The sequence below is a fragment of the Lutjanus erythropterus genome, chromosome 6 (genome assembly GCF_056507025.1).
Source record: "Lutjanus erythropterus isolate fLutEry1 chromosome 6, fLutEry1.hap2, whole genome shotgun sequence".
Classification (NCBI taxonomy): Eukaryota; Metazoa; Chordata; class Actinopteri; order Lutjaniformes; family Lutjanidae; genus Lutjanus; species Lutjanus erythropterus.
In genome coordinates, this window is record NC_139322.1 from 29481321 (window position 1) to 29505980 (window position 24660).

General features: G+C 38.3%; 1 protein-coding gene and 1 non-coding gene across 2 annotated transcripts; one reads left to right on the plus strand and one right to left on the minus strand.

Annotated features, from left to right (window-relative positions):
- The first annotated feature begins 2163 nt into the window (after positions 1–2163).
- trnar-ccu (transfer RNA arginine (anticodon CCU)) lies at positions 2164–2238 on the plus strand. Its single transcript has one exon. It is a non-coding gene; the product is annotated as a tRNA-Arg (tRNA).
- Positions 2239–2563: 325 nt separating this feature from the next.
- Positions 2564–24007, minus strand: slc26a6.1 (solute carrier family 26 member 6, tandem duplicate 1). Its single transcript, XM_084721595.1, has 19 exons — positions 23910–24007; positions 23589–23716; positions 22476–22615; positions 20731–20841; positions 20330–20478; positions 19037–19201; positions 16236–16388; positions 14412–14494; positions 13945–14092; positions 12603–12716; positions 12322–12399; positions 10903–10998; positions 10637–10743; positions 9440–9509; positions 5871–5960; positions 5298–5456; positions 4013–4067; positions 3456–3574; positions 2564–2826 (listed from the first exon to the last, which is right to left on the minus strand). Exons 1-19 carry the CDS (start codon positions 23916–23918, stop codon positions 2797–2799), a joined length of 2004 nt encoding a protein of 667 aa, XP_084577721.1. The 5' UTR covers positions 23919–24007; the 3' UTR covers positions 2564–2796.
- Positions 24008–24660: the final 653 nt, after the last annotated feature.

Genomic DNA, 24660 nt, shown 5'->3' on the forward strand with positions numbered 1-24660 from the left:
TTGTGTCTTTGACAGCAGATTGTTTTTTCTCACATCTCAAATACTTCATATTTAGATCCGATACTTAACTATAAAGTGCACTTGAAGCTTTGTTTTCTTTTTTCACTTTGTTCAAACTTTCTGGACGTTTTCCTTCTTGCTCTTGTTTTCTTAGAAGTTGAGATATTTGCTTGTTTTCTGTATTTTCTCAGTTCATTTCACATCATCAAACCTCGCCAGACCCAAGTTTGATCCATGCATGCTTTCAGTGAGGAGAGGATATAAACTCCTCTGAGATCTCTGGAAGTGGCCTCTGTTTAGTGATTTAAGTCAGAGAAAAACAGACTCTTAACCTCTGATGTTCTTTGCAGCTCTTTGTCTGCTTGTTTTAACTCACAGGAGGCCAGTTCAAATTTTCCCAGCTAGTAAAAAAAAATCCACGACAACATGCTTATTTAGACACAGCAGGGTGTAAGCAGTGGACTTATATGAACTTTGATCTCTGCCTCTATATTTATTTCCATATTATGACATGCATGTCTGGTACTGATAAACTAGCTAATATTTATGAGGCCAATTAGAGGGATGGACCAATAATGACTCAAATTAATTCTCTTATCACAATGAGTCAGCTACAATATTGATTTTACAGGACATATGGTAGCTCAGACATTTTTGTCAGTGACTTTTAAAGAGCTTTGTTGTGTATTAAATCCTAATCTTTTTATTTTTATTTGACATTTACAAACCAAGATCATTGCTTGATATATCAATATTTTCTTTCTGGCGTAAATGGCAGATACAGACAGTAAAAACACATCAGATAAAAGGGGGGAAAAAAAAATAAAGTTATGCATTAAAACAATTTCACTTCTATGCTTCAGTCTTTGGTTGAGACCAAATGAGAGAGAGGAAATTAAAATAAAGTACTGTGAGCTTGAACAAAATTTAGATGCATAGCATGAGCTTGTTAGGGATGACCCACCAGTGTCTGCAGCTTGTTTTAACATGGATTGTAAGAGTAAAGTTGTGAACACATTGCTTGAGTGTTTACTGTTAAAACCAAGTGCAGAAAAATTATTATGCACTGTAGACATATTACAAGAAATAGTATAGTCGTCTGCAAATGTCTTGTGCTCATGTTGTGTCTGTATATGAAAACTAAACTATAACAAAACTATGATTTAATTATAAACAATCTAATTATTTATTTCATACATGTATTTGTAAATCAGTGTACACTGCTCTACAAGTAAGAGAAAGTCAGACAGATATTACTGTCCTCTGTTACCAACACTATCACTGACACTTAATCCAAAACCCACACAGTGCAGCACAGAGCAAGATGGACTGAGATTTACACAATAGAAAGAGTTACTGTATCTCTACTAAGTTACTGCACAACACAGATTTAACTCCTGTGCTTTCAATGAAGTACAAAGACATGCATGGTCCCTGCTGTCCATGTCTCTCTCCATTGTCTACCATTTAAAGCCCCAGTGGCCTAATGGATAAGGCACTGGCCTCCTATATCAGGGGTCCTGGGGGATTGACAGCAGAGTGGTGGTGTCTTTCACTTCCTACTGACTGATATAGTGACATGGATTAGGCTACATTAAGACATTGCAACCGTTGCAAGCTGTTTGGGTGCGTTTATTTGTGCTTAGAACATAACTGCCATGAATGATGAGATGTCTGGTTTTACTGACATAACACTGAAACCCAAACTAGGAGTATCTGTCAGTGGATCAGCAGTATAATACACCCAGGGTTAATGGTTGTCATTCTTAGGCCTGTATCATACAGCAGGTTCAGTTTAGTCTGGTTTTCCTCTCGCTTAACTGAGGCTAACATTGGTGATCCTGGATAACCTGAATCACTTCTGTCATGTACAGAAGTATCATTTGAGCTAAAGTGCGTAAAGTAAAGTCTTCATTCATGGTTTTCTTTTATAGCTTTCACTGTTCCCTGCTATTCTGGACACATTTTGGCACTATGTTACAGTTTTTGCCTGTAGTTCTCTATTCTGTCAGAGCTGTGTCCCCCTCCTCCTTCTGTTTCTCTGTTACTGCCACAGGAGCATCAGGGGACATTGTCACGTTATTCAAAACCACACATTTTACTTCCCATGGTGTTTCTTTGTTGTGGGAATCACTGTATGACTCATGAGCTGAGTGATGTAAAGCCCCAGTGGCCTAATGGATAAGGCACTGGCCTCCTAAGCCAGGGATGGGATGGGTTCGAGTCCCATCTGGGGTGATTTTGAGCAGAGTAGTGTGGTGGAAATCTGTGGGGTCCAGAGGTTGATGGATTGTAACTACCCTCTATGAACAAAAGCTTTATGATCAGCGGAGACAGTCTCTTCCACTTATTTTTGATTGACTGACACATGGATTAAACCAACAACTGATGACACTCTGAACATGGCAGTGATCCTCATCCAATCTTACCAAACAAGTTCAGTTTATACTGCAGAGTGGTGCAACAGAAGCACTGACTGATGGATTAAAACCATGCATGTTTTACTGTCAGCTGAGCAGTATTATTAAAAACTAAAATGTCATGACAGAGAGGACGATAACGGTTGAGAAAAAAATCTAATTTATTGTCTGGAAATGTGTGAGAAGTGTAGGCATATACATATGGTAAAAGGCATTAATTACTTTCTTTACAACTAAAATGAAGCTGTGGTTGTTCTGTCTGCCATTTTACAGGCTTCAGTGTCACCGCAGAATTTTCCTTTCTGTCCTCTGATTACTGTCAGATGACTAACCTCTCCTGTTATTTACATCCAAAAGCAGGAGTTACATCATAGGTTCAACATTCACTTGCATCTGGGTTGATTTCCTGAGAAGAGATAAAAAGAAATTATAAACATTAAAATATATTAAAATCCTATTTTACACTTTATATTGAACTAACGATATGTAAAAGTATTAAGGGAGTACATAGAGGAGGATAAAAATCAATTCAGCTGAACCAGAGATACTGTCTTTTTTATTCATTGATTTTTCCTTAACAAAAACTACATTACCCACAATCCAAAATCACCGCCGACCATTCGACAAGTCAAATGCTAATGTAGCCTCAAGCCTTTAGCAGAGATGAGGAGTGTGCTGCAGAGGCTTGATAAGCTCACTTCTTTATTACTCCACATTTCCAGATTTTTATTTTATTTTCAAACTTGTTTTGTACTACAAACTTTCTATCACTTGAAGCAATTTGTCACATTTCACAAAGCTCCCTCTGAAATTTTTTCCATATATGCACTAGTACTTTACTAATGTAAACAGACAGCGATGAGTAAAATTTGTGGACCTTCCTTTAATCTGCCTCCAGACACACCATGTTCAGAAAAACAGATACATAGAAAATAAATCTCATTTAGTACATAAACAAAAAAGCTAAACCAAAATACATTTTTTTTAGTATGCCTACGTATAACTTTGGAAGAGAAGCAAAGACAGTAACTGTACCTCCAGAGGTCTGGGCAGGGTCCTGAGGTAGCACTGGACAGCATGATGGACTGATGGGAAGAAACACGAGATGGGCAGGGTGTCTGCTATACAACCCTGAATCTGCGAAAAAACTCTCTCTGTCGACAAACAGAGAGCATCAGAATCATAGACTTGATGCTATGTTTTAATTTGAAAGTTTTCTGCATTTATTTAATGCACTTCAGACAGTAAACAATTCTGAAGCGCAGCAAACTTCTAGAAATGACAGTTTGGGTACACGCAGCGTCGCTGATCACGTGTATGGCTGTGATGGTTTGAAGTACGAAAATAAGACCAGAGTTAGAAAAACAGTTATTGTAGCTATGTGAAGTTAAGAAAGGAAAAAATCACACATAGCTGTAATACTGGAGAGGTGGTGGGAAACTGACCTATGGAAATAATAACAGCCTAACACTAGAGAAACAGTGTGTGTGTGTGTGTGTGTGTGTGTGTGTGTGTGTGAGTGAGTATGTGACAGAGGCAGAGGAGGAGAGTCTCTCTATAGGAGATAAGTGAGTATGAAACCTGAAGCTGACCTGGGCATGCTGCCAGAAACACACCAACACCTTGGACTTCCAAGTCTTCTACAACCTGGTGAAAAACAAACACACACACACACACACGCACACACGCCGTACATAAAAATCTTTTCTTTGTAGTCGTATTGAAGCACGTGTTGACTGTGTGAGACTGATGAATGAATTTTCTTCTTTTATCACTAGGTTCAAAGTGGAGGAAGAGATAACAAAGCCATATCAGTACGACTGATAACACCTATCATTCAAAAGCTGTGAGAGGGTGTGTGTCATATTTTCATTATCTAACATGCAATTAATGGACATCTAGTCCCGTCTTAAATAATAATTTCTTCTCTTCGATTAGCAGAAAGGAGTCAGTGTGAGGACAGCCAACTGGCAGAGGAAGGCTGACATCCATTCAAGCAACCTACGCTGCTGTTCACATCTCAAACAGCAAAACTTGTTTGAGGCTAAAAATAACTTTAGTGTTCTTACAACCCACTCTGTCTTATGTGTGCTAAATATGTGTGCGTTTCATTGTTTTGTTTTTCAGGCATTGTACTCTGTACATGAAGGCAAGTAGTATCTAACATTATCAAAGAATGTGTAGCCTACATCTTTCATATCATCATTCAACTTCACATCTTCAGCATCTGCATATGTACAAACCCCAATCCCAAACAAGTTGGGATGCTGTATCAAATGTAAATATAAACAGAAAGTAGTGATTTAGAAATCCTTTTAAACTTGTACTCAATTGATTGCAATACAAAGACAAGATATTTAATGTCTAAACTAATAAATTTTATTGATTTTTGTAAATAAATACTCATTCTGAATTTGATGCTGGAAAACAAAACGTTTCAGAACATTGGGACGGGAGCAAAAAAAATGCTCAAAAAACACCTGCGTGGGACACCCCACTGGTAAACACGTTAACTGATCACAGGTGATAGTATCATGATTGGATACGAAAGTGTTCTGATGGGGCGAGGTCCACCACTTTGTGCAAAACTGCATGTGCAAATACTGAGAAGTTTAATATCAACATTTCTCAACACAAAAACTGCAAGAAAATTCTTTCACCATCTACAATCTACAATAATGTTAAAGGTTCAGAATTTTCAGGTAAAGATGCCACACTGTTCAAGTTCAGATGATCTTTAGGCAGTTGTGCCACATGCCAAAATAAAAGTAAATGCAAATTAATCAGTTATTACATGGTTTGTTTATTTTAATTCAGCCTAAATTCAGTGAATGAGTGACTTTACACTTTGCATTCCAGTCAGTTCTCTTTCCTCACCTTGCAAAGTGCGCTCATGGCCACAGAGTCCATGAAGCTGACTGAGCTGAGATCCAGAACCAACCAATGAGTGTGTGTCCATGTCTGGGATGAGGAGGAGGAAGAGGAGGTAGCAGTGTGACCTTCAGCAGGGTTTTCCTTCTGACCACGACTCACTGTCTGGATGGAGTGAGGGAATGTTGCATGTGGAAAATGAATTAGTAACTTTTTCAGTGGCTGTGTAACACATGGTGTATTGCAGAACATCTTCAAACATCCTTGTACAATTTTTTCTATTCCAATCAGGGGGATCAAAGCGCAAAGGTAGACTTACACACATGCCACAGAATGCACACACCTTATTGCTTATGCAGGTGGTGCCACTGAAACTTGTGTTCACGTATAGATGGGTGTGTGGAAGGAAACCACTATACATGTAGAGAAGATGAACTTTGGAACAGCTGCTCATCTGGATTCATATATTCTTCTAATCACAATTACAACCCCATCTCTCAATCTCTTTTTCTGTTCTGTTTCTGTGTGTGTGTGTGTGTGTGTGTGTGTGTGTGTGTGTGTGTGTGTGTGTGTTGGCACCTGTCTAATCTCTGTGAAGACCAGTTCAGAGTTGGCAAAGTAAAAAGGACTGGAACAGGAGACTATAGTCATGCCAGGAACTTGCTTTGCCTGTTAAAAAAAACAGACAATAGAGACACACACAGTATACTTATTGTAAAGTACTTAGTATTTAGTACCTACCTAGTACCAAAGATAATTTTGTTGACGTACAAAAACTACAAGGTGATCGACCAAAAAGGAACTGCAGTATGCAAAACATGTAGGTTGAAACCTTGACATACAGCATAGTAGAAATGAACGAGAGCTCCCCAACAGTGTAGTCAAAGTAATCTATACTGCCCCCTGGTGGATGGCTGCAGTACTGACCAAAAATCTTGCCTCTCCAATGTTAATAAATTGGACGTGGGCCAAACTAAAACATCAAAGTGCATCGAATACATTTTTTTGTTTCTGTCATTTTAGGTCATTCTTATCACACAAGTGTTTGATTTTCTGATCAATTTGGTTTTAATTTATCATTTGTTGGGGGTTTTATGCCACGTTTGACAGCTGAGCTCACGATTGAGTCAGTCGGCTGTACAGGCGGCTCCAACCTTGATTACTACTGTAAAGACTCTGGCTTTAACTGATGTCACCAGTGCGAGACAGCAGTGTGCGTATCCTGGATATATTGGCTTCAGTTTTGTACAGTGGGAGGAGGTGGAGCTGCACTGTCCATTATTTATGTCAATGGTCATAAATTACAGACGAAAACATAACAATTTCCAAATTTGTTCCACTTTTGAAGTTGCACAAACAACTGTAAGTCAAGGCTATTATTAACATGATTAGCAAGCTAATGCTTAGCTAACATTAACTAAACAGCTAAGCAACTTCAACCACTGTTAGTTAGTTAGAAATCTGTCTCCTGTCTTCTTCATCACTGCATTTGTTGGCACATTGCTGCACATTTTTGGTCTTTAAAACAACCAACTGTCAATCAGCAGGATAACAATGAACCAGCAGCAGAATGTGTATTTTGCAGGGCTGTTCTCAAGTCCATTGTCATCATCATGCACAACACAAATGAAACAGGGACCCACTCATTAAAACATTGCTCCATAGCAGTACTAGAGGTGAAAAACCTGACTGTGAGCTTGATTGTGAAGTAGTAAGACTTATTACTTATTTTGTGGTACTATTTTATTTTTGTTTTTATTAAGAAAATTGTGTATATGCTTTTGGTGCAAAGCAAAAAAGGATTTACAACATCTGACAAAATAAAAAAAAATGGAACTTGCAATAAAACAGTTTGAGATGCAATGGAAATTCTGTTTTAGTTAACTTATATTTCACCACAGTGTGCAATCAAAGAAAATAAAAAGAAAGCATATGTACAGAATGAATTCATATAGGGGGAATCTACAAAGACGGGCATTGCACACACCATCACTAATGCATGATAGATACTTGACAACGCACGCAGGGGGGAGCTGAGCAGCAGCCACCAGTGTAACAGACTGAAGAGAGAATCAAGAGGAGGGAACAGAGAGCGAGAAGTTGACAGGAATTCACTGATGCTCTGAGCCTAGACAGATTGCCTTTGGTGACAGTTTGGTGTTTTGATGTGTGACAGATGGTAGGTTTCAGCCTGGGACTTATTTTTAGTGTGTTTTGACTATGTGACACTTATACCGTTAAGGGTAGTTTATTAAGTTTAGAAAAAACTGACCTTCACGAGAGAATTTGATGTGTTAGTTTACATGTTGATTGTGCAGTAAATTAAAGACCTTTAGCTGTGTTTAAAACTTGTGTAATGCATGTCTTTGTTAACTCAAAATCATTTCGAAACATGTTTTGATATAAACTTAACAATTTTTATTATCACATGCCTTTTCATTATGTGAAAAAAAACTGGCACTTTCATTGGAACACTGGCATTCATTTCATTCAATCTGACATTGATCTACATCCAGCACATTGGTAACCATCAAACGCTTGCTGTGTTTATTTGCATTTGCATCAAATTTGCATCACAGATGCTGTGATCTAGTTAAATTGGGATGTGTTTCATGCGTAGATACAAGACAGGCTGTGGAGAATTCATTATAAACCTTGTTTCACACTGACGGTATTTAAGATATGCTTGTCCACAGCCTGTGTTAGCTAAGATCATCAGGAATCATGTAAGGTCAGTGTGATTCATCTCTACCAATCAGTAAAGCATCGACAGACTGAGGTCTTGGCATATTACAGGTGAATAATGGCCTGCTGTCCAATTATTAACCCTTAAATTATTAAATTCACACAGTGACACATCATGTTATTGTTAAATTAGACAGACAGACTTTGGTCTTTGGACTTTTCCCTGCATTCATTTCCTTCTTAAGTGTTTGCCTCTAATGACCTTATTATTACATTACATACTAATATGTTATTAAGGAGGTACGAGACTGAATCACTATGACATTATGCTAACAAAAACAGTCACTTCTGAATGAGATGTATACACTTTGACATACTATCATTGATAAAACAAAACATTCAACATGGCCCTAATGCTACCTCCAAGAAAACGCCCAATTTTTTAAAGTCAATACAAATGCCACTAGAGGTATACCAAAACAGTATTTGTTTTTCCAAGACAAGTTAATATAACTTCTTATATATGTTTTGTTCACAGTTTTAAAATGTAGTCTTCCCTAACAAAGATGCTAGGCTAATTTAAAAGTGTTTTTGCAGTCTGTAATTAATGCAGTCTAATTTGCAATCCCTCACATGGAGAGATCTCTGTTGTGAGGTTTGCAGATTAAACCGGCCCAGACTTCATATCAGGAAATCAGCAAAACCAAGGAGCAGCTTGTTGATTTTATGCAATGGAAGGCAAAGGAGTTTGGCCCTGTCTACATCAGTGGAGCTGAGGTGGAGCAGGTGAACAGTTTTAGGTTCCTGGGAGCAACATCACAGAAAACCTGTCATGGGCATCACACATCTCCACCCTCAGGCTCTGCTGTATTTCTTTAATGTTGATTTTGTGAGTAGCAAAAAAGGAACTATAACTCAATCTTGTTACACAACCCTGTGTTGTGAAATGATAAATATATCTTCTTTGTGCCTTTAATATTTTGGGGCCGGTGTCTCTCTCACCAGTCAGTTCAGTTCCATCTACTTTTAACCTCACTGCCCAAATAAGAATTTCCAAGTTTGAATAACTGCCTAAGATCACAGAATGCAGTAAACTCAAGCATTCAAACACCCCTTGTTGTCTGTAGGTGATATCCATTTTCTCTTTAGATGTGACATATAATGTGCCCTCTTGTGGCCTCCTGTAGCTCTGACACCATGTTCCTCCCCCAAACTATGCAGGCAAAATAAATGCCAGGTTAATGAACACAGAACTGGAATGGCACAAGACAGGCAGACAGAAATATGGTGACAGTGCAGTAGGTGTTTTGTTTGGTTGGACTGCGTTGTGTGCAATTTCCTAATTACCTAAACTTTAACTTTATGCAACTTCCTCAGCTGAGAAATACCAAACTTTTAATCAAACAGTTTGAGGTTTTTCAAAAACTTCCTGTTGTGAGAGCTGTGAGACAGATTGAGTTTACCTCAGTGTAGAGTCCCATGTCTCTGTAACAGTCTGTACCAGGAATATGACCCAAAACAACAGTGGAGGAGCTGAAAGACGAGGACGAGATGAAAGACAGGAGGGAGACAGAGGGGAATATTAATGAGAGTGCAAGTCTGCTTGGGAGACAAGTGAGAGGAAAGGAAGGAAATGCACAACTTTTAAAATGTGTCAAAAAATGTCACAAAATGAGTCAGTGAATAAATGAATGAAGACAAGGCACACATACTGTTTATATAACACTATACTAAGTTTTTGCCCCGATACACCTTTTTCCAAAGCAGCCATATGGTCATGAAATAGTAGGACAAATAAAGCTGTTACCAATGATACTAACTGAGGGTCAGATCAAACAGAGTCCCTACTATTTCCTATCAAAATGGCTGCCATGAAAAATGTCATCTCTTTAAACAAGTAAATATACATGACTTTAAACACTAGTTTAATCATGGTTAAAGTAATAATAATTAAAGTTCCCATATGCACTCTTAAAACCATTGTTAATCACTTGTGATAACTTAATATTTCTCTTGGAAAATAAGGCCATAGTTGTAGCACTTTGCCACAAAATTGAGACAGATTTTCCCATTACCTTCAATGAATTACATATTTCTCTGCATTTGAACATTATTGGAAACCTTTGAGATAATGTAAGTAGACAACAACAATATATACAACAAATAACTAGACATTTTAGTGAGGAAATGTTACATATTGTAGCTTTAAAGCAGAATTAATTTGGCATTGGTTTTATGCTGTATAATGTTCAGTGCTGTAAAAACTCTTGCCTTCAAGTAGAAGGCTCTACTCCTCATGTATCCCATAAAGCTCTTTATGTTGTACAGTAGAATTGTAAAGGTAATCTGTGAGCCCTGTAGTTTGCAGAGTATGTCAAACAATAAAAAATAATTGTTGATCAGTTGATCAGCAGTTGTTCATTATGTTTATTATGACTATTTTATTGCACCAAAAAAAAACAAAACCCCAAAAAACAGTCAGTTTGGACTAGATTTTAAAAGTGAACGTTTCAGTTAATTGCACTACTGTAACTGAAAAATAGGTGCAGAGTCCCAAATTAAAACTCATGATCAGATTAGTGAGGCTGACGGGTGGATAATTGAGTGTATGTGGATTTGTGTAATGTCTGAGTTGACATTCACAAATGATATTTGCTTACTGTTGTGTCCTGTAGATGAGTGCAAGCAGAGAGAAGACGACAGCCACAGCCAGACCCAGATCCAGGTTAAAGATCAGCGTGGACATCAGCGAGGCTACCCACACCAGCTGAAGGAGAGGAGGAGGAAGAGGACCTGGATCAGAGGGATGCTTCTATGCTAGGAGCCTGAATAATGATGTGTGTGTGTGTGTGTGTGTGTGTGTGTGTGTGTGTGTGTGTGTGTGTGTGTGTGTGTGTGTGTGTGTGTGTGTGTGTGCATAGCCCACCAGGTCTAATCTGTCAGACTTCCAGAGCACACACACATCTTTGAACTGAGCCAGTATCGTCTGCAGGTTCACCACGATGATCACTGCCAACACTGCCTGGAACACACAGCAAGGCATTACTGAACACTGGCTAAGACATGTGAGTCATCCTGACAGCGAGGCTCGTCCAGATGGAGCATGACTTGACATTTCTTAAAACATCTTCACGGATATGCTTTATAACTCATTATGGAAAGCCACACTCACTGGAGGACTGCCAGCACAAAACTTTTTGGGGCATTTGTTCCTGTTACAAAAACTCTGGTACCACAGTTGTGTCTCCTCTGTTCTCTGTGTTGTGCATTGTGTCACTTTAACCTTTTGGTGGCCCTGGGATGGTACCTGTTCATAGCTTATAGATGTATGACTTTAGAAATAAGCATTCACCAAGTGTTTTACAAGTCAACAGCATAGAAAACTTAAAAGGTGACATGTACATGTCTTTGGAAACCCTCTGTAAAAACAAAAATCAGGAAAAACTTGGTTGATCTGTTGGTAAAACTTTATTTGAAGGGGTTTGCATAAGACTGTTATTACTTTATCACAGCCATGTCATGACACCTGTCAGAACGTGAGGAATATCTACTGTTGTCATTAAGTGTCATTCAGTCAATTATGTCATTTTTAATGCAAAGTTGACATTGTTTGATATGTCTTTGTTATGACAACTTGACATTAATCAAGCCAATTATATCTTTGATATGACCACTAGACATTAAGACCAAAATGTCTTTGACATCTGTTAGCCTACTTTTGCAACAAATAAACTAGCAAACTGCTATCTGCACATCACGTGATTCTGTAAATCTAAATCACCTTGGTACTGTCCAAATGGTACTACTTAAATTGAAGTTCGGAAAATTATTCATGACGCTATTACATACAAAAGCATTTCACAGTGTAATAAAACTTAATGACATCTTTACGACAAGTCCAAAATGTACCACTTTGCTTGAGGTGAAGGAAAATATTCATGACACACTTATAATGCTCTCACGGCAGCCAATGTCAAAACCAGCCACATGTGACAATTTAATGTCATCATAGAACAAAAAGCTAAATAGTTTCTTTAGTTTGATAATGTCAAGTTGTCATGACAAAGACACGGACAGGCTTGATTAATGTTAAGTTGCCATAACATCTCAAACAATGTCAACTTTGCTCTAAAAATGACATAACTGACTGAATAACACTTAAGGACAACATTCATGGACAAGACTCCTACTTGTTCATAACATGTTTCATGACATGTTATTACAGGGTAATGACAATCTTATGCATACCCCTTACACTGTGAGTGACATTCTGGTGATTTGAACCCTTGCATAACAGTTTATATGATGAATATGTATAACATTTGTTATCTCATATGCACTTTACCTTTGGCAGCTGCTCAAAGAGGTGACCGATCTTCAACAGGATGGTTAGAATCATTAGAGCTGATACCAAACCTGCCAGCTATGACAAGAGATTAAAACACAAAAGAGAGACGATAAGCAAAAGAAAACAGACAGGATAGCAAAGAAAAGATTTTAAAGGACTTATATAATTGATTCCATAAAAGAATAGACATTAGTTGACATCGCTTCCCTAGACTTTGACAAAGTGCAAAGATAAAGGTTGGTTTGGGTTTTAATGTCTTTTGGAATAAAATACAGCACCTGTGATTTGACACCAACACTATCCTGGACCAAAGTGCGAGAGAAGGAACTGGAGGCGGCAAAACACTGGAAAATTCCTCCGATGGTGTTACACAAACCCAGAGCCAGTAACTCCTGAAGCAGCGACAAACAGCAGCATTATGAAAAGTGCACACTGAGGCTGCAGCAGATCCCAGGGATACTGCTGATGATTGTCATTATGTTTTTTTAAAACTCTATCCAGGCTCTAAAATAATATACTGAAGTAGAGGTAGTCATGCAAAAATTATTATTCTGTGGTTTGAATGTGTAAAAAGCGTAATTTATAGAGAGGCAAAATCTCAACCTGTTTAAAAAAAAAAATCAAGTCTAAAGATAGTTAAGTACCATTTAGTTTTGTGTGGAACAGCTCAATGAACTACATCTCTTCTCATCTTGCACAACTGTGTCACAAACACCAATATGGCCGTTACCTTGGCTCTACAAGGTCATACGTCAAAAACAGTCTTACTGCAAATTTGTTGACTCACAAAATTATCTTTTTAATTCAATGGATTCAGTGTGGGATTTCTAAACAAAAAAAGAATACCAAGGCCGGTACTTCAGTTTCATCATTCAGTATTTCTAATATGTAGAGGATGGTTTTTAGGATTTTCAGCAACCAAGGACTTACATTTTTTATACTGAAATCAATTTGCACAAGCAAGTGTTATTCTCTTCAATTATAATCGATATTTCACAACTGTACAATGAATTGGTTGGAGTGTGCTCATCTAAGTGGACCTTGTTCTTCTTGTTTGTCCTTCGCTGGGACAAACTGACAGGGCAAACTCCTCCTGTTCCTGCAGCAGCTTCACAGAGAGTGAAAAGTCACACCTGTGGCTCTGCTGCAGTCAAAATCAGTGCTGAAAACTCAGCTGTGGTCCTGCATCATCGCTATTATGTGTTGTGGGTCAACAATCAGAACTGCTGCTCTCCTTTTCAGTCCCTTGATTAGCCTTTTGTTGACAGACTGAAGTTAAAGTTAAATAATGTAGGTCAGGTACCCAGAGGAAATTCAGTGTAATGGTTTCGTGAAGAAGAAATACCTGTAAAATCCTATAGTGTTATGTTGCTTTGCAATTGTCCCTGTGGATCAAAACTCCTACACTCTTTGCAGCTTTTCTTCAAGTTTAAATTCAACTTAAACCACTTTTTCTCACTTTCTCCACACGTTTTCTAAATCCATGGTCACTTGATTACTAATTTTTGTTTGTTTTCTTGCACTTTTTACTTCACTTAAATTACCTTACATGTTTAATAATTATGCACCACAAAGGCTCAATCTCCGCTGAAATATGAGTTCAAACTGCAGGGATTGTACCTGACCGAAGTCCAGGTGGTAGCCATGTTTGCGGGCAAACAGTGAGCCCACGGCTGAGTGGAAACTGAAGCCGACCAGAGCGACAGACAGAGCAGGAATGAACAGCTCTCTGGCCTGAGAGAGAGATGGTAAGACTGGAGAAGACAGGCTATAGGGAGAGGAGGCGGAGGACGAGGAGAAAGGAAGGACAGAGATGACAACTCGATCAACTGAGCATTAAAAGACAGGAAAAATACAGTAATGTAAAGAATTATGAGCAAGCAGTAATAAAATAAGCACAATAAATTTGAACTTAATTATTCCTTTAAAAGCAGCAGAATCTCACACAGTTAGAATAAAACATTCACATATAGGTTCATAACTAAATTAACTGCTCTAAATCTTTAAAAAGTCAAAATCACCACAATGGTCTTAGAAAATATAACTGAATGACAAGCAAAAACAGACAACGACACAGTTCTACTGACCCACTGGGTATGTGTCCCACCACCTGGACTCTGTGCTGTCCGGCCAGATCCATCTGCACTGACAGGATGGTGACCAGGACAATCTGTGGGAGGAAAAACAATAGACGTGACATTTTCTGAACAGAGCAATCAGTTTGGAAAACAACAATATATACAGTATTCTGCATTTAAATGTCAGATCAATCAATCTGTCACACGTGCTCTGATCACGTGGGAGCGCCCACAGAAAGGTTCAGCACCCGTGGGGAATGTGGCCAATATGTGAACACTGTGTAAATACCAAGATATGGTTTTCATTTGCTGTGAATGTTGTCAACATGTATGTAAATACTGCAACATGAATATCAAGTATTCATGTGTATGGATTTTTTTTTGTGCACGACCACAGTAGAACTTAACTTTTTACATTCATTCTCTGTGTAGCTCTTATTACTATGGATGTAATGTATGTTGGGCTACAAGCTGTTTTTTTTGTGATGCTGTTTGCCTGTTTTGAATAAAAGTCAGGAGACCCCATTTCTCTCTTAAAGATTATTTTTTGGGCTTTTTCTTAATTCGACAGGACAACTTATAGGTAGACAGGAAGTCAGGGAAAACATCTACTGACAGGCTGCAGGCTAGAATTAAACCCACGGTTGTTGCCCAGGACCCAGGCCCTGCACATGGGCCACACACTCCACCAACCCAGCCACCAGGGCCCCACCAGGAGACGTGTGAGTTGAACGATGCATGTCTTCCTGTTTCCTAATGCATTTGCCTTATTATATTGTGAGTCTAGAATTATTCTCAGCTAAATTACTCAGCCATTGCTAAGTTGCTTTGACTAGCAGGTGATTAGCACAATTTGTTCGAGTCTTGTAACAATTGCCTCAATTTATAAAATTCTATGCAGCAAACCACTTTACAAGGATGGGACACTGTCATTACAGTAAATCAGCCTCAGTAAACTCCAAAATATCCAAGAAACCAGAAAACAAACCACTGCTGTTACAGTTACCTAGCTAACGCTAACTTAGCTCGGTGTCTCTGCAGATAATTTCAAACAAACATTTCAAACAGCTCTTCTGTGAAGAACGCAGGACACGCAAGAAAATTTTGTATGTATATAAGAAGAATCTGTATCAGAATTGTTAAAATCCAAATGGTACTACTTGGAGAAGACTGCGATGTGAACTCTTGGGGATATGGTAAAGGTTCAAAGATGACCTATCAGATGTGTCCAGTTTGTTGGTGCTGATACGCTTTGCCTCTCTTTCAGGTTGTGTTTTTATCTTTTAGCATCTTACATCAAACTCTTGCCATGATTTTAAAGTTTGAAGATTTTATCCATCCAAGTTGTTTTATATGCAAATAAAAGTCATGGAATTTTGAGAAAAATAAAAGACAGTTGTTTCACTTCTTTTTTTAAAATATGTTAAAAAAAAATTCAGTTTTATTATTGACTTTAATACAATTTTATTTACATTTGGTGTTTTAGTTACAATAATCTACTGAATTATTCTAAACTCCTTGTAAAAACTAAAATAACTGATCATCTTAAAATATTTTTAAAACTATAATAATGAAAAAAGCACCACCAGAAGACAGGATGATGGTTAATCAGAGGCCAGGTGCAGATACTTATTGTATGTGGGGATTTGAGGTTTTGAAGATAAAAACAGATTTTTATATAATTATGAGTCATTCATCAGTTCATCACTGTGGCATCTGTCCATCTGGGTGCATCTCACGGGCATGAGTCGACTGAGTGTGTGCGTGCATGTATTTATGTGTGTGTGTGTGTGTGTGTGTGTGTGTGTGTGTGTGTGTATGTGTGTATCTTACCAATATAAGTTCAGACGGTATAGTGACAGGCAGCTTGTTCTTAAAGCGCTTATTCAGCATCTTGCCTCCGATTAAGATCACCATGGAAACCACAGAGACTGACAGAGTTCCTGGAACAACACTGGTCACTCCATACAGAATATCCTTTAACGTCTGGAACACACACAGACCCAAACATTTTTTATGTCCTTTAAAACTAAAAATGTTTGTAAAAATGCTTCAGTACAATACGATATGACACGATATGATACGATACGATACGATACGATACGATACGATACGATATGAAACAATACAACACGATACAATATGAAACAATACAACACGATACAATGTGATATGATACGATATGATACAACATGACACGACACGACACGATATGATACGATACGATACGATACGATACGATACGATACGATATGATATGATACGATACGACACGATATGATACAAGATGATACAAGACGATATTATTTGATATGACTACACTACAACTTATTATCATTGTACACTGAAATTTATTTTGCATCCTTGGGCAGCTTCAAAAACGCATTTGAAACAGGACTTAAAATGCCCCAGGATGCTGTTTGCAGCTGAGCAGCGTACCAGAATCCCAGAGGTCTATGGTTGTTTCATGTCACGTCAAATCCGATCCTTCTCACTCCAGACTGCCCCCTTCCCAGCCTGGCAAGTAGTGCACCTGTTACACACACGAGTGTATGACCTTTTGCCAGTTACTGTGAACAAGCTAACCAGTTAGCTTGTTACATGTCATGTAGCGATGTCTACCAAGTTTTAAAGACCAGTAGAGTCTGTTTAAAAGACACATTGATGGTACAATTATACAATTATAGACATATTTTTTCACAGTTTGACTGTGATTGCATATAGCTTGGATCACAGCCTCTCCCTTTAGCATGACTAGCTTAACAGCAGCAGTTAGATTTTCAACTTTGTCTTATGAAGAAAAAGAAGCTGTGGTCACTAATGGGAAACCAACACCTCAAGCAGGCACATCTATTGACTATTACCGTAAAAAATATCTCAATACCATACTGGACTGTGGCAAGATCTACCATAATATTATATAGTTAATCTTTTTATTCTATTCTTTTCATGTTATTTCACAAAAGGACTGCTACTGACTGCCGCATTGTTTTTGTTTCGCAGTTATATAATTCAAACATTCATTGCCAAAGACAATTCTTGTCATTTCTTTGCACATGAAAGCAAAAACACTAAAAGGGGAAAAAGTAGGACATTTTTTAAAGTCATCATGTTTCTTTGTTTTTTTGATATTGATTAATATCATACATACATATCATACATTTTATCATGGTGTTATTGCACCTTATGTTTTTGGTATCATTACATCCCTACTAATAAATGTAGACTATATGTTGTCAATCCATGCGTAGGCTAATTATTTGATAGGTCAGTGCCCATCCAGGCAAAGATTCCAGTGCATGTCACTCACAATTTCTGCACATGCACTTATTTCTATAATTGCTATCATTAGGACATGTGTTAGTGCCCTTCTATCACCTCCCTGTCAGTCATGTCTAAAACATCTTCAGTGAAAGCTCTTTATTCCTCAGGAGGAGACCTGGAGGTGTGACTTTCAGGTGTGAACCGCTCCAGTGCACACTTGAAGGTATATGGTCTAGTGAAGCCGGAGGAAAACCACCACCTGCAACCAGCTGATAAGCACCCCTGACACTTTCCAAAGCCAGCCTGCACCTTGAAATCCTGTCCATGTAGAGGTGACAAAGTGCATCCTTGGAGGAGTTGCCTCATGTAGTGCCAAGAATAAAAACAGCTATCACTCATACACAGCAGCTCCCCTGCAGCAGTCAGAAAGGGACTTTAATTGCCAAGGCAACACTTTGCCACGATAATTAAATCCTTCAGGTTGTAAGAGGTTGAGGTGAGGTATACAGACACTGTTAGGGTTCAGTGCAGGCCTGAGAGATAAGACATGACCTCCAGTCTGATGAAACAACCACAAATCATTATCATTCTTTTCAACTTCTGGCCTGGAGTGTGCTTGTAGCTTGTACCTCTGACCCTCCAGGTTGTAGACAGTGAGAGTGCTGAAGCCAGGACTAACAGTCTGATCAGATTTGAACTTGATTTAACATCAGTAAGGGATGTAATCATACCAAAGACTAATAATGGTTGATATAGTCAGAGCCCACTATGATACTGAGCAATTTTTATTGTGCTATTGAGATATTCAGTATAGTCCCAAATATGCAAAAATAAAGCAGGGTTAAAATCTGCTTCACTTATTGTCTGAACACACTTTTTGCAATTACCACACTGTAAATCCTCATGGGAGCTGCAGTTGTTGAATGCAAACAAAATGTCTTTTTATCTTTGTTAGACTGATGCTAAATTTTTACTAGCTGGTACAGTAGTGCATAGATTTTTTTTTTTATCCATTTAGCTTATATAATGATGTATGAATCCTCAGGATCATGTTTCAGCTATACAGGCAGACTAATGAATTAAACTGCTATTAGAAAATGTGAGAAACCCCACTAAATCCCATAAGCCAGTGGGAGAGAGACTAGCTTAGAGAAGACTTTTATTCGCCACAGAGGTGACAGATCAGCCACATAACAGTATCACAGGAGCTTATATGAGTTCAAAGTCTTGCCCAAGGATACTTCAGCGGTGTTGAAACTTGCCAGAATTAACAAACATGTTTGTGCATGCGTGTGTGTGTGTGTGTGTGTGTGTGTGTGTGTGTGTGTGTGTGTGTGTGTGTGTGGTACTGCTACAGTGTTTGAACTGACCCAAGCTGAAGGCAGCAGTCCCGTGTGTCTCTGCACAGGTATTCCAGTCATCAGTGACAGCTGCAGGATGCCCACATGCAGAGCTGCTGCTGTGGTGTAGGCTCTGACCACAGGTTCAGACAACCAGCGACACACACTGTCTCCACACAGAAAGCACAGCAGGAGCTGAGGGGCCACACACACGCAGATCTTTAGTTTTAATTTATGTTTCAAAACTCAGTCAAGACACCAAAACACTTCATATATGTCTCAAAATAAGCTATTCGTCCAAAACACTGGCAACAATTCTCACTCAGATGGCAAAAAATGTCTCTCATAAGACGCTGACAAAAACAAACACTGACAACAGAAAGCAGTAAATAAATTATTTCAGTTCTTTGAAACTGCTTAAGCACATTTTGAAAACACAGCTGATTTTGTAAAACACTACACACAATTCACACAACCACTCACACAAATAACAGAACACCTCAGATCTTTTGCAAAATGAAACAATTCATTCAAAACTGTACAATAATTTATAAAACTCCCACTTTGTCACCATATGGCACACACACGGTTCATATGATCTGATTCTGTTGAACTAGTTACACACTGCTGTACTCAGTCTAAAACACTTTTAACAATTTCACGTTTGTAATGGTACAGTCTGGCTTTCATGTTTTCAGTGATATTGTCACAGTAAAGCACATGAATACTGACCAAACACAACACACAAGACCAGTGCTGCACACTGATGAAATGTGCTTATAGTTGTCCAGATCTGGGCTGATGTTTTGTTTCCTGAGTGTCAGATTTTGCTAATTGTGTGTTATTTCACTTTTAGTGTGTGATTTTTCACATGATTCCGTATTTCATTATAGTATAGAAATAACACCTTTCCACTCTTATTGACCCGTAATTAAGTACATAGCAAGAATGAATCAGAAATGCAGCAGTATCTCTTACTGTATATTTTTCCAATAACTTTGCATATGGAAATTCATTTGTGAAACATAAAAAGTTCAAAACAAAAAACACCAGGGCGACTTAGACATCACCATAATTCTTTTTTTCTCACTTGTATTTTGCACAATAGATGCAGTGAAAACAAATGTGATACTTAAATCAATATCTGTAGCGAATTTCTCTGATTACCTGTTTGTCTTCATAATGGGACCAGAGGTCAGAGGTGAGTATCAGCTGCATGGCAGTGAGTGTGTGGTGTGTGTGTGTGTGTGTGTGTGTGTGTGTGTGTGTGTGTGTGTGTGTGTGTGTGTGTGTGTGTGTGTGTGTGTGTGTGAGTGAGTGTACCTGTATGAGTCCACAGAGAACGGTGATTTGTACAGCCACGTTCACTTTGGCTGCTTCCACATCAATCTCACTCCCTTCAACACCGTTGCTAAGCAACTCCACGTTGGCTGTCACAGACCCAATCAAGATGGCCAGTAAAGCAAAAGTACCTGTCACACACAAACAGACACACAAACATTGAACAGAACTCCTGAATTTACTGATAAAGTGTTTCCAGTAACTAAGTGATCCCAGAGTAATCACATGGATTTATACTGTGAGTTCTACATCATATTGTAACTTTGATTAAACGACAATGATAAAGGAAAATGAAAAGCTCATATAATTGTAGAGCTACCATTTCAGGGCTCATGAGCAAGGCCCTGAAAAGGCCTCCCAGAAAAATAAAGGTTGACAATCACCGATGGAGAGGTGTCTGGAAGTGCCGAAGATTGAGTAGATGATCAGTGGATAGAATGAGGTGTAGAGACCAAACACTGGAGAAACTCCCACCAACATGGCGTTGGCCATACCTGGGAACAAAGTGGAGAGGTGGAGGTGAAAAGCATGTCTTAAATGAACAGCTGGAGTACAAAAGCAAAGAAAAACCCTGTGTCATCAAAAATGTAACTGTCCAGAAAATTATTATTATTATTTTTTTTATTCTGTTTTTATTAGGAAGGTTAGTCACATTTACATAAGTACATATATACAGACATAACCGAAATAATGGCTTTAAACTTAGTCAAAGTAAGCTTGTCTCCTTTCTTTCTCCCTTACATTTTACTGTTAGCAACTGTGAACATTTGAACAATGTCACACACATTCATTTATCTATGAAAGTCTGCTCCTCATAGTTCACTGAAAATGGTAATTTCCTTTAAAATAGGTCAGGTCTCTGTGAAGTGATGTACCCAATCCATTTTTACCATATTCTCCTATTTTTTTCTATTTGCATTTTTATAGAAAAGGTTAGTCTCTTCATGAATATTTTTTAACCAGTCTTCTAATGTTGGAGCATCTGGTTGTAGCCACTTCCTCGTCCCAGTGTTTTTCCCTCCAATAAGTGATATTATTATTATTATTATTATTATTATTATACAGATATTTTTCTGTTTTAGTCTGAAGATTCAGTGTTACAGTGCCCATATACATTGTCAAAGTGTCAGATGGAATAGTAATTTGAAATACTGTTTCCAAACACTTATGAATTTCCCTCCAGTAGGATGTAATTTTTGGGCAGTTGTCCAGATAATTCTTAAAGCCATTTAATTACCTCTGCCAAGGATGTAATAATGGTTCTTTTTTTTTTTGTTTGTTTGTTTGTTTGTTTTGTCTGTCTGTCAGCAGGCGTATGGAAAAACTACTCTGCACAAATGAAACATTTCTTCCTACCAAGGATCACAGACACTGCCAAATATCACCCATCTTTGTAACTGGAGTTTCTACCTTCTATACATGTATTCAACCAGTGATAAACTTGCATATATCTCTGCATTCTCAGCTTACACCCTTATAACCTGCAGTCATACCTATTATGATCCTGAAAATAACAGTCCGGTTTTGACAGCTGTAAAACGTACTGCAGAGGACTTTGCAATAGTTTGATTATTTTTTGTTTCTATGGTAATGATTTGTACAAGATTTGTTTTTTATGACCAGGTTTTACTTAGAAATCATAATCCAAACCTCAGAGATGTAAACCTACTAGTTAAATGTTGAAAATTCAAAGCGTCTTCAAAAATCATCAATTGGGAAACTGAATAATAAAAAGGTCAAGTGTCAACCCGTTCTCATTCTCAGCATGCCAAATACTGCAGCTTGGTCAGTGCCCCTATGCTTCAAACTGTGATGCTGTAGTTACCCCTCTGTGTCATTTCCCAAGGTGCCCCACCAGAGGTATGTTTTGATGTGCTGCTCTTTATACTATGAGATATGATGTAGGAGAGTCCATGGAGGAGTGGGGTGGATGGATGGATCAAACAAACACAGGACTTAGAGCGTCATATAGTTTGAAGCATATGACCAACATATTTGATGAATGAATGAGAACATGTTACAAGTTTTACACATACAGAAAGGTGCAGGACACTAGTGTGGTAGGCTGCAGTTGTTTAAACCCAATGAAGATTCTTTATGTGATCATCATGTGGTGCTTCATCCTCACCCTGAGGTAGCTGTATGATCCCAACACTGACTCCAGACAAAAGGTCTCTGAAGGCGTTTTCTCTGATGGAGTAGTGAGGCAGCCATGACAGGACAGGAAAGAAGCCCAGCATGAAGCTCTTCAACCTGGGACCAGAGCACCTGGAGGAACACACACACACACACACACACACACACACACACACGCACACAGGGTGCCTGTAAAGCCTGACACATTATTACATATGAGGTCATAATTTCAGGCACTTGAAAACTCATTCTATCATTTTTATTTTAGAAACAGTATCAAGTATTGTTGTTCATTGCTTTTGGGAAATTTGGCGTATTTCAATTGCTTTCATGCATTTTTTTGCATTGTTTTTGAAAGCTTTCTATTTTGCAATTTTGTAGGCAGAACACCAAGTACTCATAACTTTGCAACACTTAGAGATTATAATGAGAGCAGGTTGCATGCATAAAAAAAAATGCATATAAATATCTAAATTTCCACTGTAAGATTAGTTTGCTTTAGAGTCTATTTGTGATTGTGGCAGGAATAATGCAGATTGTATCATGAAATTCAATAGAATAATTATTCACAAATAAATTATCTCATGCACCAGCTGTGACATACTTTTTTCATCACTCTCTTGCAATTATTAAAAGTACAATTGTGTCTTTCAAGTACATTGCAATGTTTTGCATGTTTTGTAATTCTGCATTTTTTCACTAAAGTAAATATTCACATCGAAAGATTAGTAACAATATAACCGCTATTCTTACTGCAACTTTTTAAAAATTAGTAAAGATTTTCCTGCCAAAATATGGTCACTCACTACATGAAGGCGGCCATGTTGGATTTTCCACTCACAGGCCACTTGCTGTCTGCAGGGCAGTAATAATCCACCAGAGGGCAGAAGACATGTCTCTGATTACATAAAACAGGTTTTTCAGGACAGCCTTGCTCATATTGATGTTGTAGTGGTCTCAGAAACTTATGGATCAAATATGATGCAGTTGGCATTATAGAGTTAAGGCCATAAGAGCCTCAGATAAATGGCCTTAATCATCTGTCAAAAACTGTCTGAGGGCCTGAACTGAGACGCAGCGAGGCGACAAACTAAACTTAACTCACCAACATTGTGCTTTCACCCTCTCCAAAAATGATAGAGGCTCCTTTTCTACTCGATTTCCAAGGACATCCAGCTGTGCTTTGTCCAGGGCAACAGCGAGACATGGCTTCCTGTGCTCAACGCTGTCCATCTGAAATCAATACAAAAGATTACTGTCACTGCAGCCTAGTTTAACTTTGCTCGTTTCAATACTGGGTGTGTATTTAATGAGTCCTTTCGTGCACTTTACTTTATGTGTGTAAAACGTGTGACTGAAGTTAGATGACAAAGAACAGGACAAGTAACTGTATAGATAACAAAAACAAATCAAAACAGTGACTGACCGGCTCCATATCAGCACGAAGCTGCACGAGTACAAAGAGTTAACATGTGCAATAGTGTGCATGTATAACACACAGTCACACACACACACACACACACACACACACACAAACACAGCTTCACAAACTCTCACTCATGAGTGCAGGGAAGGTAGAGAACAGCCTTGAACTTTGCACATTAGAGCGAGTTTACAGCCCCTTTTCTCCTCCCCTTGAACCACCCATTCAATATGTCTGAATGGCTCTATTATCACAACCCAGATTTCACACTCATGGATACTGAATGTGCCTGTGTGTGTGTGTGTGTGTGTGTGTGTGTGTGTGTGTGTGTGTGTGTGTGTGTGTGTGTGTGAATAAGGAAGACAGAGAGAAAGTGAGTGTGAGAGAGGGAGAGGGTAAAAGAGAAAGAGAAATCTTTTCTCTGCTTTCATCTATTTTAATGTATTCCACTTTACACAATGGCCAATTTTGAAAGTCATTCCAACTGAGAAAATGTTAAATTAATTGAAAGACTGACATGGGGGAAACGAGGAATGAGAGGCGCATGTAGATAGGAGGCAGCCAGCCAAGAGAGTGAAAAGAGAGAAAAACTTGTGCTTTATTTCCACAGTTGTTTTTATTTTAATCTCACCCCGAGAATAAATTGGACTGATCCTCAGGTCATTCAAAATAGAGTACCCTCTGCAAAAAACTTAAACAGGAAGTTCAAGAGCAGTTTATATAAGGGGGATATTTACTTTTACCAAGCAAATAA